The 14,533-nt window shown below is 44.4% G+C and overlaps 1 protein-coding gene across 4 annotated transcripts in view; it reads right to left on the bottom strand.

Annotated features, from left to right (window-relative positions):
* AKT3 (AKT serine/threonine kinase 3) overlaps positions 1 to 14,533 on the bottom strand; it is a 1,010,799-nt gene that overhangs the window by 45,320 nt on the left and 950,946 nt on the right. For all 4 annotated transcript variants that reach the window (XM_029593967.1, XM_029593963.1, XM_029593964.1 and 1 more), the window contains one exon: positions 5,017 to 5,119. In XM_029593967.1, coding sequence (XP_029449827.1) covers positions 5,017 to 5,119 — 103 coding nt within the window. The remainder of the gene's footprint in view (positions 1 to 5,016; positions 5,120 to 14,533) is intronic.

Below are 14,533 nucleotides of genomic sequence, written 5' to 3'. Positions count from 1 at the left end.
CCGATTAGGAGGGAGTTGCAATAGTCCATTTTTGAAAAAATGATGGATTGGAGTACCGTGCGGTAGTCCTGAAAGTGGAAGAGGGGTCTCAATTTTTTTAGGACTTGGAGTTTAAAGAAACAATCCTTAGTGGTATTGTTAACAAATTTTTTAAGGTTTAGGTGGTTGTCCAGGATGACACCCAGGTCTCTCACTTGTTGGGAGAGATTTAATTGGGATGAAGGTGGGATGTTGGTTGATCCGTAGCTGAAGTCTTGGGAGACGATGAGGATCTCCATCTTGTTGATGTTTAGAACTAAATTAAGGCTGGTGAGGAGGTGGTTGATTGATTGAAGGCAGCTGTTCCAGAAGCTGAGGGTTTTCGTGAGGGACTCCGTGATCGGGATGAGTACTTGAACATCATCGGCGTAGATATAGTGAGTTAACTTTAGGTTTGCGAGTAAGTTACAGAGCAGGAGGAGGTAAATGTTGAAAAGGGTTGGGGAGAGAGATGATCCTTGGGGGACACCCAGAGTGGAGCTGACTGGGTGGGATTCTTTGTTGTTAATTCTGACCTTGAAAAACCTGTTGCTTAGGAAAGATTTAAACTAGCTGAGGGCCCCTTCGGTGATGACTATGTCTGCTAGGCGGTCAAGGAGTATTGAGTGGTTAACTGTGTCAAAGGCTGCCGATAGATCTAAAAAGGCGAGAAGAAACGGTTGTCTATTTTCTAGGCCCAGGAGGATGGTGTCTGTTAGTGAGATTAATAGGGATTCGGTGCTCAAAGATTTGCAGAAACCGAACTGGGAGGGGGCGAGGATCTTGTGTTCCTCAAGGTATTCTGTGAGTTGCTTGTTGACGATTTGTTCCAAGAGTTTAGCAATAAATGGTAAATTGGCTATAGGGCGGAAGTTTGCAGGATTAGCTGCCGATAGATTTGGTTTTTTTTAAAAGGGGTTTGAGCGTGGCGAGCTTTAGAGAGTCTGGTACTAGCCCTTGTGATAAGGAGCAGTTTATGATTTCGGCGATGGGTTTAGCGATGGTTTTAGGGATGGAGATGAGTAGATTTGACGGGATCTGGTCTGATGGGTGATGGGTGATGTTTTCTATCTCCAGAGATGATGTGGGCTCAAAAATTTCGAATCTTGAATCACAGAGGATTGACGAGGTGGGAAGTGGAGAGAGCTGGCAATTGGTTGAGATCAGAGGGGTGATCAGATTGGTGATTTTTTTTCTTGAAGTAGGTAGCAAGTTCTGCGGCTTTGCTTAGTGCTTGGTCATCAGGTATAGTAGGAGGAGACGGTTTGGTGAGAGCAGAGACGTATGAGAATAGGGCTTTGGATTCAAAGATGAAGTGATGTATTTTTCGGGTGAAGAAATCTCTTTTTGTTCTGAGGATAGTGTTCCTGTAACGATGCATGAGTGATTTGTATGCAGTCAGGATCGTAGTGGAGGGTTTTTTTTCGCCATCTGTGTTCTTTGTTTCTTAGTTCCTGCTTGAGGGTCTTCAATTCTGGTGTGAACCAGGGTTTCCTGTTATCAGGGTTCCGGTGTATTATTTTCGTAGTTATGGGGCAGGTTTGTTCTGCTACTTTGTTAGTAATGTTGAACCAGGAGGTAGTGGCTGCAGTTGAGTCTGAGAGATCGAGCTGGGTTAGTTCTTTGGAGAGGTGGGAACTGAGTTTGTCCATGGTGCATGGTTTCCTGATTTGAACTGTTTTTGTGGGGGAGTGGGATGGGAGATCGGTGGTTTCAAGAGTGGTAGCGATCATCCAGTGGTCAGACCAGGGAACCGGTGAGCATTTAGTTTTAGCGGCGACATTGAGGCCTTCGTTTAAGAACATTAGATCCAGAGTGTGTCCTGCTTTGTATGTGGGGCTATTGATGATTTGTTTAAAGCCCATGTGATTAAGAGTGGAGAGTAGCATTTCGCAATTGGGGGATTGAGGGGTAGCGTCGACGTGTAAGTTGAAGCCTCCCAGGATTATGGCTGGGGAATTGGAGCTGATATGTTTTGTGATGCTTTCGATAAGAGGGGAAGGGTCTGAATCTAGGAGCCCGGGGGGGGGGGCGTAGATTAAACATATTTGAAGGTGTTTGGACCTGAAGACGGCGAATTCGAGTTTAGAAGTTGAGTTAGTGATATGGAGGGCTAATCTTAGATCTTTCTTGGCTGCTAGAAGTAAGCCTCCGCCCCTTTTTTTTAGTCTGGGTATTGAGAATATATCGTAAAGATGTATGGGCAGTTGGTGGGTTAAGGCTATGTCAGTGGGTTTCAGCCATGTTTCGGAGATTGCGCATATGTCAGGATTGACATCCAGTAGGTAATCGTTGATGATGTGGGTTTTTTTCGTGAGGGATTGGGCGTTGAACAGGGTTAGCGTAAAAAGAGAGAAGCCAAGTACTTGCGTAAGTGGAGAAGTCATAATGGGAATCAGCCTCTTATGTTGTAAGGTAAGAGAGGTGTTGGGTTTGATGCGGTTACTGATGTGATTACTGATAATGGGGATGGGGAAGGTATGCATCTTTGTATCGTGGAGATAAGTGGGTTGAGGCCATGGGCCTGAGGATATCCTGTGAGCTGTGAATAAAGTGGGGTACAGGTTTGTGCTGTAAGAGCTGGCAGGTGAGCTGTAAGCCTGAGCACTGAAGAATAATACTGTTGCCAGTAAAATAGCTGTTAGTAGGATAATGCCTGTTAACTCGGGTTGTAACTGGAGGTGCTCTACGGGGCTGCACGAAGGGGCGCACAAAGGGGCAGGACCCTTTGTCGCGCTCCTTCGGCATGCGGCGCCTGGAGGAGGTGCTGGGGTTTAAAGCCCCTGGAGTCGCCTCCTGATTCGTTCTGGGGCTCCCTGCCCCTGACTGGATGTTCGTCCGAGAAGGGGCGGGTCGCGAGCCCCGGAGAGGAAGGCTGGTGCGGACTGCGTCGTGGCCAGCGGGGGAGACGTCGGAGGTAAGTGTAAATTTAAATGCAGGCCTTACCCCGACGGGCTCTGGCACCGGCTGCGCAGGCCCTGGCTCCCACCCCTGTCCGGGTCTTCGGTTTGGTCGCAGGTCCGTCGGGTCCTGGGCGTGCGGGGAAGAGGGTGCCTGGAGGAGGTGCTGGGGTTTAAAGCCCCTGGAGTCGCCTCCTGATTTGTTCTGGGGCTCCCTGCCCCTGACTAGATGTTCGTCCGAGAAGGGGCGGGTTGCGAGCCCCGGAGAGGAAGGCTGGTGTGGACTGCCTCGCAGCCGGCGGGGGAGACGTTGGAGGTAAGTGTAAATTTAAATGCAGGCCTTACCCCGACAGGCTCTGGCGCCGGCTGCGCAGGCCCTGGCTCCCACCCCTGTCCAGGTCTTTGGTTCGGTCGCAGGTCCGTCGGGTCCTGGGCGCGCGGGGAAGAGGGTGCCTGGAGGAGGTGCTGGGGTTTAAAGCCCCTGGAGTCGCCTCCTGATTCGTTCTGGGGCTCCCTGCCCCTGATTGGATGTTCGTCCGAGAGAGAGATATGTAACCAATTCTAGATCTTTTCTACAGAATCTGAATTTGTCTGTTTTTAACATTTTTTTCTATGCTGTTTGCGTTTTTAGTTTTGGGTTTGATAATTACTGTGAACAAGTCCAGCTGCCACTTTCAACTAGCAATATATGGCCATGCCTTTTATAACTAACAAAATAAATATTTAGTAGAATTAGCTTGCACCATTGTGAATTTTTTTTTTGCTATACTATTCTAGTTATACAATTAATTTATGCCATCTGGCACCTATAGTTTGAACATTTCATGTCATTTTAGAATTGCTCAGCCTATGTGGTGCTTTTGCACTTAAGTGATATGCTTAAATTTATTCTACATTTATCTGTTTCTCTATAGAAAATGTCTCATTCTTTGGACTTCATGGTATTAACTGTTGTGTTATTTGATTCTGGTCACATTCATGAATGTTCTTTTTGTTACTTGACTGGTTCAAGGAGCTTCTCAAACTTCAATATACATAAAATAAAGTTTACTTATTCTTCATTCTAATTTAGTTGGTTGTGCTTTCAGTGTCTTCCAATCTGTTTCAATGTGCATATAACTTCTTTCTCTCCTGACCTTTTATGTATCTCCAGATATCCATGGGCCTCGCTTTAGCAGACATCCTAACTTTGGTAGTTTCCATGTATGTGAATCGATTGCTGCTGCTGGTTATAAAATAAAGTGTAATTGCTTATCTGTCACTATGGTTCCCTAATAGCAGATCAATTGAATCACACAACCCACTCACTTCTCCCCTGTAAAACTGTATTCTAAGGTCCCTATTTAAGCTTTTGCAAAAAAATGGGAACTTGGGATTGAAACATGTTGGCAGGTGGTAACTGCTTGGCAACCAGCTGGACACAGCACTTGGGTCACATGACCCAAGAGTCTGATTCCATTCTGCTGCTATTATTAGACAATCCAAATTAAAGGTAAGCAATTATAGAAGCAAGAAGCAGCTAGTGAGAGTGATGAGAAAATTGTGTGTTTAGAATTTATTTTTAGTAACAAGTTAAAAGTGCAATTTTTAATTAGTACAGAGACTGTTTTACTGCTTGACATACAAACATTTGGAGCACTACACAGAGCACAATGGGTGTGAGTTTGTGCACAGCTTTGCATAGATAGCGCCTCAAGTCAGACTCAGTGCAGAAATGCTTCAGTGGGGTTTTGATGTCTTAGAAATTCTTTGTTACAAAAACCGCGCCTTATGTGGCAACACGACACTATTGTCAATGTGAAAATATAGATGTATTTGCTAACTTTATCAATTTATATAAATAATTTTTAAATAGTTTTATAGGACCATCATATAACCCCTTAGTTCATATCTTTTAGAACATAGCTTATGCTATATTGATAAATCACAGGGGCATATGTATAATCATAGGTCCGTTTTAAGACATTTTTGTAACTATTTAAAGCATACTTAAGGCTAATTTTGATATGTTTGAGAATTATATTCATTAACATTTCAGTGTATATATAACCCATTTCAGCCAATAGTACACTAGTAAAATAAGTTTATTCCTACTTACATTTTTCAGGTGGTGTTATTGTAATAGTCTGTGCTGTAAATTCTTCATCAAAATATCTGGTATCTGTCTCAGATGACACTTGAGGCTTGAAAGGAGGTACAAGCTGTAGAATGGCAGGAAAAAATGCTTTCAGCATATATGAACAAACTAAATTTTGCAAAACATTAATAAACCAGTAACTGGAAGTGTCATATGCTATCATAATTATTAAACAAAATAATATTTTATTAACTCCTTTTCCTACAAGACTAAAATTTCTTAGCAGATATTTCCATTTGGCAAGACTTCACCTCTAAAATTCACTGCTAGGAAAGTGAAGGTATTTTCTATTGGTTGATCATTTCCTGAGACAAATTCTTTTTCTCCCTTTTTCTGTACTTTACCATTCTTGTTTTCCTTTTTATTGCCAATGTAGAGTTTTCTTTAAAAATGTTATATTTTTATATCTCACTGTTGACTGTCCTGAGACCTTATTTATAGTACATAACTCTTAGAAAGAAACTGAATATTTAATACAGTGTTCAAGTAAAATGTACAGCTAGAGACCGCAGAATTTGACTAGCATAGCACATACTGTACAAACTAGATCAGCACCCCTTTTTCACTCCTAAAGTTTATTATAAAAGGTTTATTATAAAGAAGAATCAGTGTGATATTTATCATTATATTTGTTTGTTTATTTATTTATTTATTTATTTATTTAAGGGTTTTTATATTCCGTGGCACGTAAGGAAACATCACCTCGGTTTACAATGAACATTAACTTAGCAAAAGCTTTACAATCCAAAAAACAAATAAATAAGGGTACATAGCACATATCATTAAAATTCTAAACTAAAATAGGAGAGCATAAAATGAAATAAGGGTACCATGTACAAGAAAACAGTATGTATACTAACTTTAGGATTCAAACTTGGCCCAATTCAGGTCAGGAAACCTCGGTGTTAAGTTCCAGATAAGAAGATATCTGCTTATAAGATGCTAAAATGTACCAAAGTCATAAGACTAGAAAAATGAGCAGCTCCAAACTATTGTGAACAATCTTGTTCAGTAGTCTATACTTCCACTTTAATCTTTATTTCAGACACCAAAATGTATTCTGTTTAACTGTTTTTGATATTGATTTCTCAACTTTGAAATCAGCATTTCTCGGTTTTTACTGCCTGATGTACCTAGAGTTGCCAACTGGCTCCAGATTTTCAGGACAGGTTGATTCAGTCCTGGTTTTACTTTCCTGCATGCAGGTATGTATAGTCTTGATTTTCTTAGGGAAATCAGAATAAGTCCTAGCATGTAATGCGGTAAAATAGGGAAATCAGAATAAGTATTAGCATGTAATGGGGTGAAAACAGGACTGGATCAACCTGTCCTGAAAATCTGGAGCCAGTTGGCAACCCTAGATGTACCATTTTGTGATTTGCTTCTTTCTTAGTCAGCTCTCTTATTCGTTCCTATAGCCACCACTTTCACCTTGCACAGGGATTGGGAACACTGACAGCATCACTGGAGCCTTTGCTGCTGCACATGGATAAAAAAAAAAAAAAAAGAGGAAAACCTTGCTCTGCTGGTCAATTCAGCTACAATCGGAAAGTTTGACGGGATGTAGTTTTGAGGAGCCCTGTATTAATGTCATTGGTTGCAGCCTGAGACAGAATGATTTCAGGGAGAGAAAGTAAATCTCTAGCATTTAAAACTTTGGAAGTCTACCAAAAATAAAAGTACAAATGGTCCTTAAAAGTAGTGCTTACCATAAGCTCTGAAGTTTTTTTTAATTGTAATCAGGCTACAGGATTCAAAATAGAAATTTTGGATGTGTCAAAAACTGGCTGAAAGAAATATTCTTTTAACAGATTTATAATGAGAAATACTTTATACAGTGTATAACTGAATGGGCAGCCTGTGTAAAAGATGCTATGTGTACTCCTGAAATGATTTTTTAAACTGTATTTTAGGAGTCTTGGCAACGGGAAAAATGATTCATAATAGAAAACAAGTCTCCTGACGCCATTCAGCTGCCACAGTGAAAACAACTCTTTGTATGTAAGCACAACAAACACAGAAAACTCAAATGGTTATGATGCATTTTTAAAGGTTCATGGCACTTTAAAAATGTGGAAGCATTAATAAAAACAAAGTTGCTTTCCCTAACTGGTGTTCTCTGTGGACAGGAGGATAATCAATCATACATGGATGATGTCTTCTGATGGCATCAAGAATCAGATCTACAAGGCCTTTCTCCTTATGCATGGTCAGTATCGCATAGCCATTCACCATGAGGCTCTTACAATTTCACCTGCTATGCAACCTCATCGCACACTGACTATGAAGCCTCTCCGCCAGCAGAGGACTCCTTGGAGCTCCGTTCCATGCTATCCTCATCAGCTCCTTACAACTTATCCAACCCAGCCTGTAGTGCAGCCTCCTAGCCACAAGGAGTCCTCGGTGTACCATGTCTCCAGGCTTCCCAAACTCCTCCTCCTTGCCTGCACTCCACCCAAGCCTCAGCCCTACATAATCCAGTCTTGCCATCCCTCCTCACTTTTGCATTGAGTCACCCCTGGCGCCTTGCCCTAACCACTTTTGCCTTGAGGCCTATCAAGGCCCAGCCTTGCCACCTCCAGGCCTTCTTGCTCCTTGCCCTGTGGCTTCCGGGCCTTCTTGCCAGAGGTGTAGCAAGGGTCTCCGGAACCTGGGGGCCAATTCATTGGTGTTGTCTCCCATGCTCCCCCACCATTGCATCATTGCATGGCACAACTAAGTGGGATTTCATTTCATTGGCGAAGGGTGGAAACCCAGATTTTTTGGAGCCCTGTGTAAACAATTACCTTGCTGGCCCTTTCTCATTCTGTTTTTTTTGGGGTTTTTTTTTACATTTTATTTGTATTTTCTTTCTAATCAGGGTCAGTTCAGGGGTATTAGGCACCCCTAAGTGAATATTACAGCTTTATGCCCAGCTTTCCCCCCATCATGGCCCTCTACACACACACAATTTCAAATTATGAATATATAATAAAAAAATTTACATGAAAAAGGATTCTCAAAGTACAGTCTTTTGAAATAAAAATATCACAACAGCATGTATATTTTATTTACACGCACTGCTGTGGTGCCAACCAGAAAACCCTGTATAAAAGCCAAAAAGACCCTTGGAACACATATGGTATTAGGACTATTGTAACACATTGGGTGTGGGTTTGGTCCTCAGAAAGCCGTGAGCAAGCTAAATTACAATTACAATATAATAAACCTTCCAATACAAAACAGCCAGCATTCAAATAGTTACAAGCCTACTGTTGAAAAGGTGACCCTGTAAACATTACACCAGGCATTAAAACACCCATACACAAGCATCCCTACATATAAATGACAGATTAGTAGAATACTTAATCTCAGTCACACATGCAGAACACAGGCAGATCCTCACCAAATACAGAATAAAGAGACTATAATCTAACAACAGAAATATATAGACAAAAACTGAATAGGAAACTGCAAGAATGGAAAAACTGGAACATCATCATTCCTCATAAAACATTAAATAATAAAACTAAGGAATATAAATCATAATAGTGAAACCATACTAATAAAAAGAATATTTCAAAACATTTGATAAATAGAATAACATCCTATAATTAACTCATTAAACTTTTAAAAAGTTTACCAAACACCAAGAAAATATTTCAATACAGCAGACACATCGAATCAGTCCAATAATTAAAACAAAGAGCTCACCATACCTGGGAACTTTGGATTTCCAGTCACCCTGAGATTGTCGTGGATTAGTGGGGGGAAGAGTGAAAGTGCACATTTTATCTTCTCTCTCTCATGTATACGAACTCCCTAACACGCCCACATTCATTCTTTCTCTCTCACAAACACACAGGCTTTCTCACATTCACTGGCTATCACACCCACAGGCTCCCTTCTCCCTCCCTCACCCACACACACAAACTCTCTCTTTCCCACCACACACAAAATCTCTCTTTTTCACACACACTGGCTTTCTCTTCCTGTGTCTCACACACACACATACACAGGCTCTCTCACTCTCACATATTCACAACCTCCCACCCTTACGCAGACAAGCAGATACGCTCTCTTATCGGCTCTCTTATTTCCCTAACTCACAAACACACACACGCTCTCCCACATTCACTGGTTTTTCACCCTCCTTCACACACACATACTCTCACCTTCCTTCACACTCTCTAGGCTCTCTCCCTTTCACACACATAGGCTCTCTCACATTCATTGCCTTTCTCTCTCTCACATATACATAAGCTCCCACAATCAATGACTCACTCTCTCTCTCACAAACAAGGCTCTCTCATACTCACTGATTCTCTAGATCTCCCTCTCTCTCTTTCATACACACACTGCTTCTCTTGCACTCACAAGCTTTTACCCTCCCTCACACACACTGGGTCCTTCCCTCTCACACACATATGCAAGCTCTATTACACTCACTGGCTCTCCCCATCACACATTTACACAGGCTCTCTCACATGCAATGGCTCTCTCTCTCATATACAGGCTCACATTCATTGGCACTCTCTCCCTCACACTCTCTTTCTCACACACACAGCCTCTCTTACATTTATTGTTTCACATGCATATACAAACTCTAGGCCTCTGTTTCAGCAGCCAAGGATGGTGAAGGCCTGGTTAGACCTCTTGCTGTTACACTGTAGACGAGTGGGGAGATGCCAATGGCCCTGTGGAGATGCCAATGGCCCTGTGCCCACCAGGCCTCTTTATACTGTGCTGCAGGCAGGAGGGAGGAGAACCCGATGGACTTGCTAGCTTCTTTCTATTGTGCCATGGGCAAGGGGAAGGAAATGTCAATGGCTCCCACGGGCTTCTTTCCACTGCACTGTGGGTGGGAAGGATAAAATACCGACAGCCCCTCCTGGCCTCTTTCTGCTGCGCAGCCTCATTGGTGGCAGCAGGACAGCGTATGATTTCCTTAATGCAGCTCACCTCAGCAGTGCTGCTACGATCCTCTCATTCACCCTCCCTGCTCCTGAGGAATGGAAAGATTGCAGCCTTGTAGCGCAAGCTGCTTTCTTCCTCCCAGCTGTCGGTGTCTGAATGATGTCATCAGATGCAGACAGCCGAGGAGGAGGAAGCAGCTGGCACTACAAGGCCACGATTTTTTCATTCCTCAGGAGCAGGGAGGATGAATGAGAGGATCACGGCAGCACCGCTGGGGTGAGATGCATTAAGGAAATCATGCGCCGTCCTGCTTCTCCCATTGTCAACGGCCCCTCCCTTCCAATGCCGAGGGCCTCCTCCTCTTCTGCCACCAGGCGGCAGCCACGGGCCTCCTCCTTTTCTGCCACCGTAGAGCCTTTTCTTTGCATTTCATGGAATCCTCTGCCCCAATGGCGCCCCCCTACAGCCTGGCGTCCCCCTCACTACACCACTGCTTCTTGCTCCTGCCTCGTAGCCTTTGAGCCTTCTTACCTTGCTGTGTGTGGCCTTTGGGCCTTCCTGCTTTGCCTTGTGGCCTTCTTGCTCTATGCCTTGTCTTGTGGCCTTCAGGTGTTCTAGCTCCTTGCCTTGCTTTGAGGCCCTTAGATCTACCCTGCCTTGTTTCTTAGGGATCTATAGCAGCTTAGCTTGTTCTGTTTTTGTCATTTTCTCTTTTACCACTATGTCTTGTTTTCTAGCATCAAGCAATTAATTGAATGGGAATGAATAATTATACTCTATGATTTATGTGAAGAATTTATGTATGATAGAATGATATTAATTCTAAATGTAAAGTAAAAACTTTGGAAGTGGGAATGTGGGCGGAGTTGGGGGCAGAGCTTGGTGGGGCCTCTCCAACCAAAAAGGCATTCCGCTGCCCCTGGGAAGAGGAGTAGCTCTTTATGTCAAAAACAATATCGTAGTAACTAAAATATAGGGAACATTGAGTAAGAAAGAAGCGCTATGGGCTGTCTTAAAAAAATATGATGGAGCTTCTATTTGCATTGTTATAGTCTACAGGCCTCTGAATCAGAAGAACTGGATAGAGATTTGACTGAAGACGTCCAAAAGATGGGAAAAAAAAGGAGAAGTGCTGCTCATTGGAGATTTTAATCTGCCGGATGTGGATTGGAGTGGAATTTGTAAGGAGTAGGGAGATTTTGGTTGCCTTTCAAGGGACTCCCTTCAGACATATGGTGGTGGAACCCTTGAGGGAAGGAGCGATACTGGCCCTGGTGCTCAAAAATGAAGATAGTATCTTTAATATCTGTGTAGGTACCCATCTGAGCGCTAGTGATCACCAGATGGTATAGCAGCTAAGATGGAGAGAATTCATACGAAGATCAAATTATGGTTTTAAGAAGTACAGATTTTCTTAAAATGTGGAAATACCTTGAGGAATAGCTAGAAGGCTGGGAGGAGAAAGAGAGATGTGGAACAACAGTGGGCTATTTTAAAGGGAGTTATAACAAATGCAACAGATCTTTATGTAAGAAAAGTGAATAAAAGTAAGAGGAAAAGGAAACTGATATGGTTCTCTACAGAGGTGGCTGAAAAAAATAATAGCAAATAGACCAGCATTCAAAACAGTACAAAAGAATGCAATAAGAGGCTCACAGGGAAAAATATCTGGTGAACCTGAAAGAGAAAAAAAATCCATATGGCAAAAGCTCAAGTGAAAGAAAGGATCACCAAAGAAGTAAAGCAAGGTGACAAATGGTGAGATTACTTACCTGATAATCTCGTTTTCCTTAGTGTAGACAGATGGACTCAGAACAAGTGGGTATAGTGTGCTTGTGCTAGCAGTTGGAGATGGATCTGACGTCAGCACGGGTACATATACCCCCACAGGAAGTGAAGCTCTTCAGTAATCTTCCTTGCAAAAGCTGTTATGGATATATGTGTACTGACGATCAATGAAATAGTGAAAACAGGATTCCCCTGACCGATTGATAGTAGCTGGAGACCGCCAGCATTCCCAACTGGAAGGCGTCGACACCTGGCAGAGTGGACGCACTCATGTAAGAAGTGATAAGGCTTACCTTGAATCAGTGAAATCAATGTAGACAGGCAGCTGGGCGGGATGCTGAGTCCATCTGTCTACACTAAGGAAAACGAGATTATCAGGTAAGTAATCATTTTCTGTCGTGTAGCCAGATGGACTCAGAACAAGTGGGATGTACAAAAGCTTTACTCCCGGACTGGGCGGGAGGCTGCCTGAGGACCGTGTAACACTGCCCTCGCAAATGCTGTGTCCTCCCTGGCCTGTACATCTAGCCGGTAGAACCTGGAGAAGGTATGGAGGGAGGACCATGTCGCTGCTTTACATATTTCTGCAGGCGACAGCATCCTAGATTCAGCCCAAGATGCCGCCTGGGCTCTGGTAGAATGGGCCTTGACTTGTAGAGGCGGTGACTTCCCCGCCTCTACGTAGGCCGCTCTGATGACTTCTTTAACCCAGCGGGCGATGGTGGGCCAAGAGGCCGCTTCTCCTTGTTTCTTCCCGCTGTGAAGGACGAACAGATGGTCAGTCTTTCGTACTGTTTCTGTCATTTCCAGATATCTGGGCAGCAATCTGCCGATGTCGAGATGGCTTAGAAAACGCCCTTCTTCCGATTTCTCCAAACCCGCCGTGGTAGGCAGGGATATGGTCTGGTTGAGGTGAAATTGTGAGACTACCTTAGGCAAGAAGGATGGAACCGTGCGAAGATGGATAGCCTCTGGAGTGATTCTGAGAAAGGGATCACGGCAAGACAGTGCTTGTAGCTCTGAGATGTGGCGTGCTGAATATACAGCCAGCAAGAACACCATCTTCAAAGTGAGAGAACGGAGAGACAGACCCCGAAGGGGTCTGAAGGTGGATCCCGCGAGGAAATCCAAAACTAGGTTGAGGTTTCACAAAGGCACTGGCCACTTCAGTGGCGGACGAATGTGCTTGACTCCTTTCAGGAAGCAAGAAACATCTGGGTGCGTGGCAATGGTCTTGCCATCCCTCCTGGGACCGTAGCAAGCCAACACAGCCACCTGAACCTTGATAGAGCTGAGGGAGAGACCCTTCTGAAGTCCATCCTGCAGGAAATCCAAAACAATAGGGATTGTGGTTGCATGCGGATTGGTGCCGTGAGTGTCGCACCAGTCTTCAAATATTCTCCAAATCCTTACGTAGGTGAGGGATGTGGAAAGCTTGCGGGCTCGGAGGATTGTATCTATCCCGGGCTCCGAGTAACCTCTTTTCTTCAGTCTAGCCCTCTCAATAGCCAGACCATAAGAGAGAATTGAGCCGGATCCTCGTGGAGGATGGGACCTTGACGAAGCAGGTCCCTGAGAGGCGGCAGGGACCTGCTTCGGCGGCAGCGACCTGGCTCCCCTGCCAGTAGTCTTCTCATGTCTGCGTACCAGGGTCTTCTTGGCCAATCTGGTGCCACTAGAAGAGCCAGGCCCCGGTGCTTCTGAATCTTGTGGATGATGGCGCCCAGCAGAGGCCACGGAGGAAAGGCGTATAGCAGAGTTCCTGGAGGCCATGGCTGAACCAGGGCGTCGATCCCGTGTGAGAACGGATCTCGCTTGCGGCTGAAGTATCTGGGTACTTGAGCATTGGACTTGTCTGCTAGTAAGTCCATGTCCGGAATCCCCCAATTATCCACAATCATCTGGAAGGCTGCCGGTGACAGCTGCCATTCCCCCGGATTTAGGCTTTCTCTGCTGAGGAAGTCTGCCGTGGTGTTGTCCTTCCCGGCAATGTGGATGGCGGAGATGTCCTGAAGATTCGCCTCTGCCCAAGTCATCAACGAGGCTATCTCTAGAGATACCTGTCGGCTTCTGGTTCCGCCCTGGCGGTTGATGTATGCCACCGTGGTGGCGTTGTCGGACATCACTGTAGCAGTGATAAAGACACATCAGGCAGCATTCATGGTGAAGCGTGCTCCCGGCTTCTGGGAAGCCTGCTCTTTTATTGCAAAATGATCTCATAGCATTGCATATGATACATACGTCACATATTTTCCTGCTACAATGTTTTCCACCATAAATGTTTATGCTGACCTTTTACTACGTGGGTGCAAAGAGGTGCAAGTGGTCAATCTTTAGGCAGGGAGGGGGGAGGTCATTAGCTGGTCATGAGGCAGTTGTACTGAACTATCTAGGTGTGAAAGGCAAGTAGGTCATGAGCTGTTCTGAGGCTGCAAAGCTTGCACTAGATATGTTTCCTGCAAACTGAGTTCCTGTTAGCTGGTGACAGGAAGGCTGTTCATATGCTAAAGCTTACTGCGGTCAGAGCATGACATTTTCTCTACACTAAGCGTAGGCCCAAAGAAAAAACAGTTAGATGTGGCAATGGAGTTTTTTTTTCTCTGACGTGGTTTTCCAACAGCCTGAAAAGCCAAACTCCTAACCCCCACACATCACTCTGACTGCTCTGTTCCTCAGTCTGTGAGCTAATTGCAGGCAGGCTAGCCGGACTGCTCGTGCCTCTAGATGGTTGATGTTCCACCCTGACTCTTCTCTGTTCCACCGCCCTTGTGCGGTGAGTTCTTCGCAGTGTGCT

Source organism: Rhinatrema bivittatum, chromosome 3, assembly GCF_901001135.1.
Source record: "Rhinatrema bivittatum chromosome 3, aRhiBiv1.1, whole genome shotgun sequence".
Classification (NCBI taxonomy): Eukaryota; Metazoa; Chordata; class Amphibia; order Gymnophiona; family Rhinatrematidae; genus Rhinatrema; species Rhinatrema bivittatum.
The sequence above is the reverse complement of the archived record's forward strand: the minus strand, read 5'-3'. Positions and strand labels throughout refer to the sequence as shown.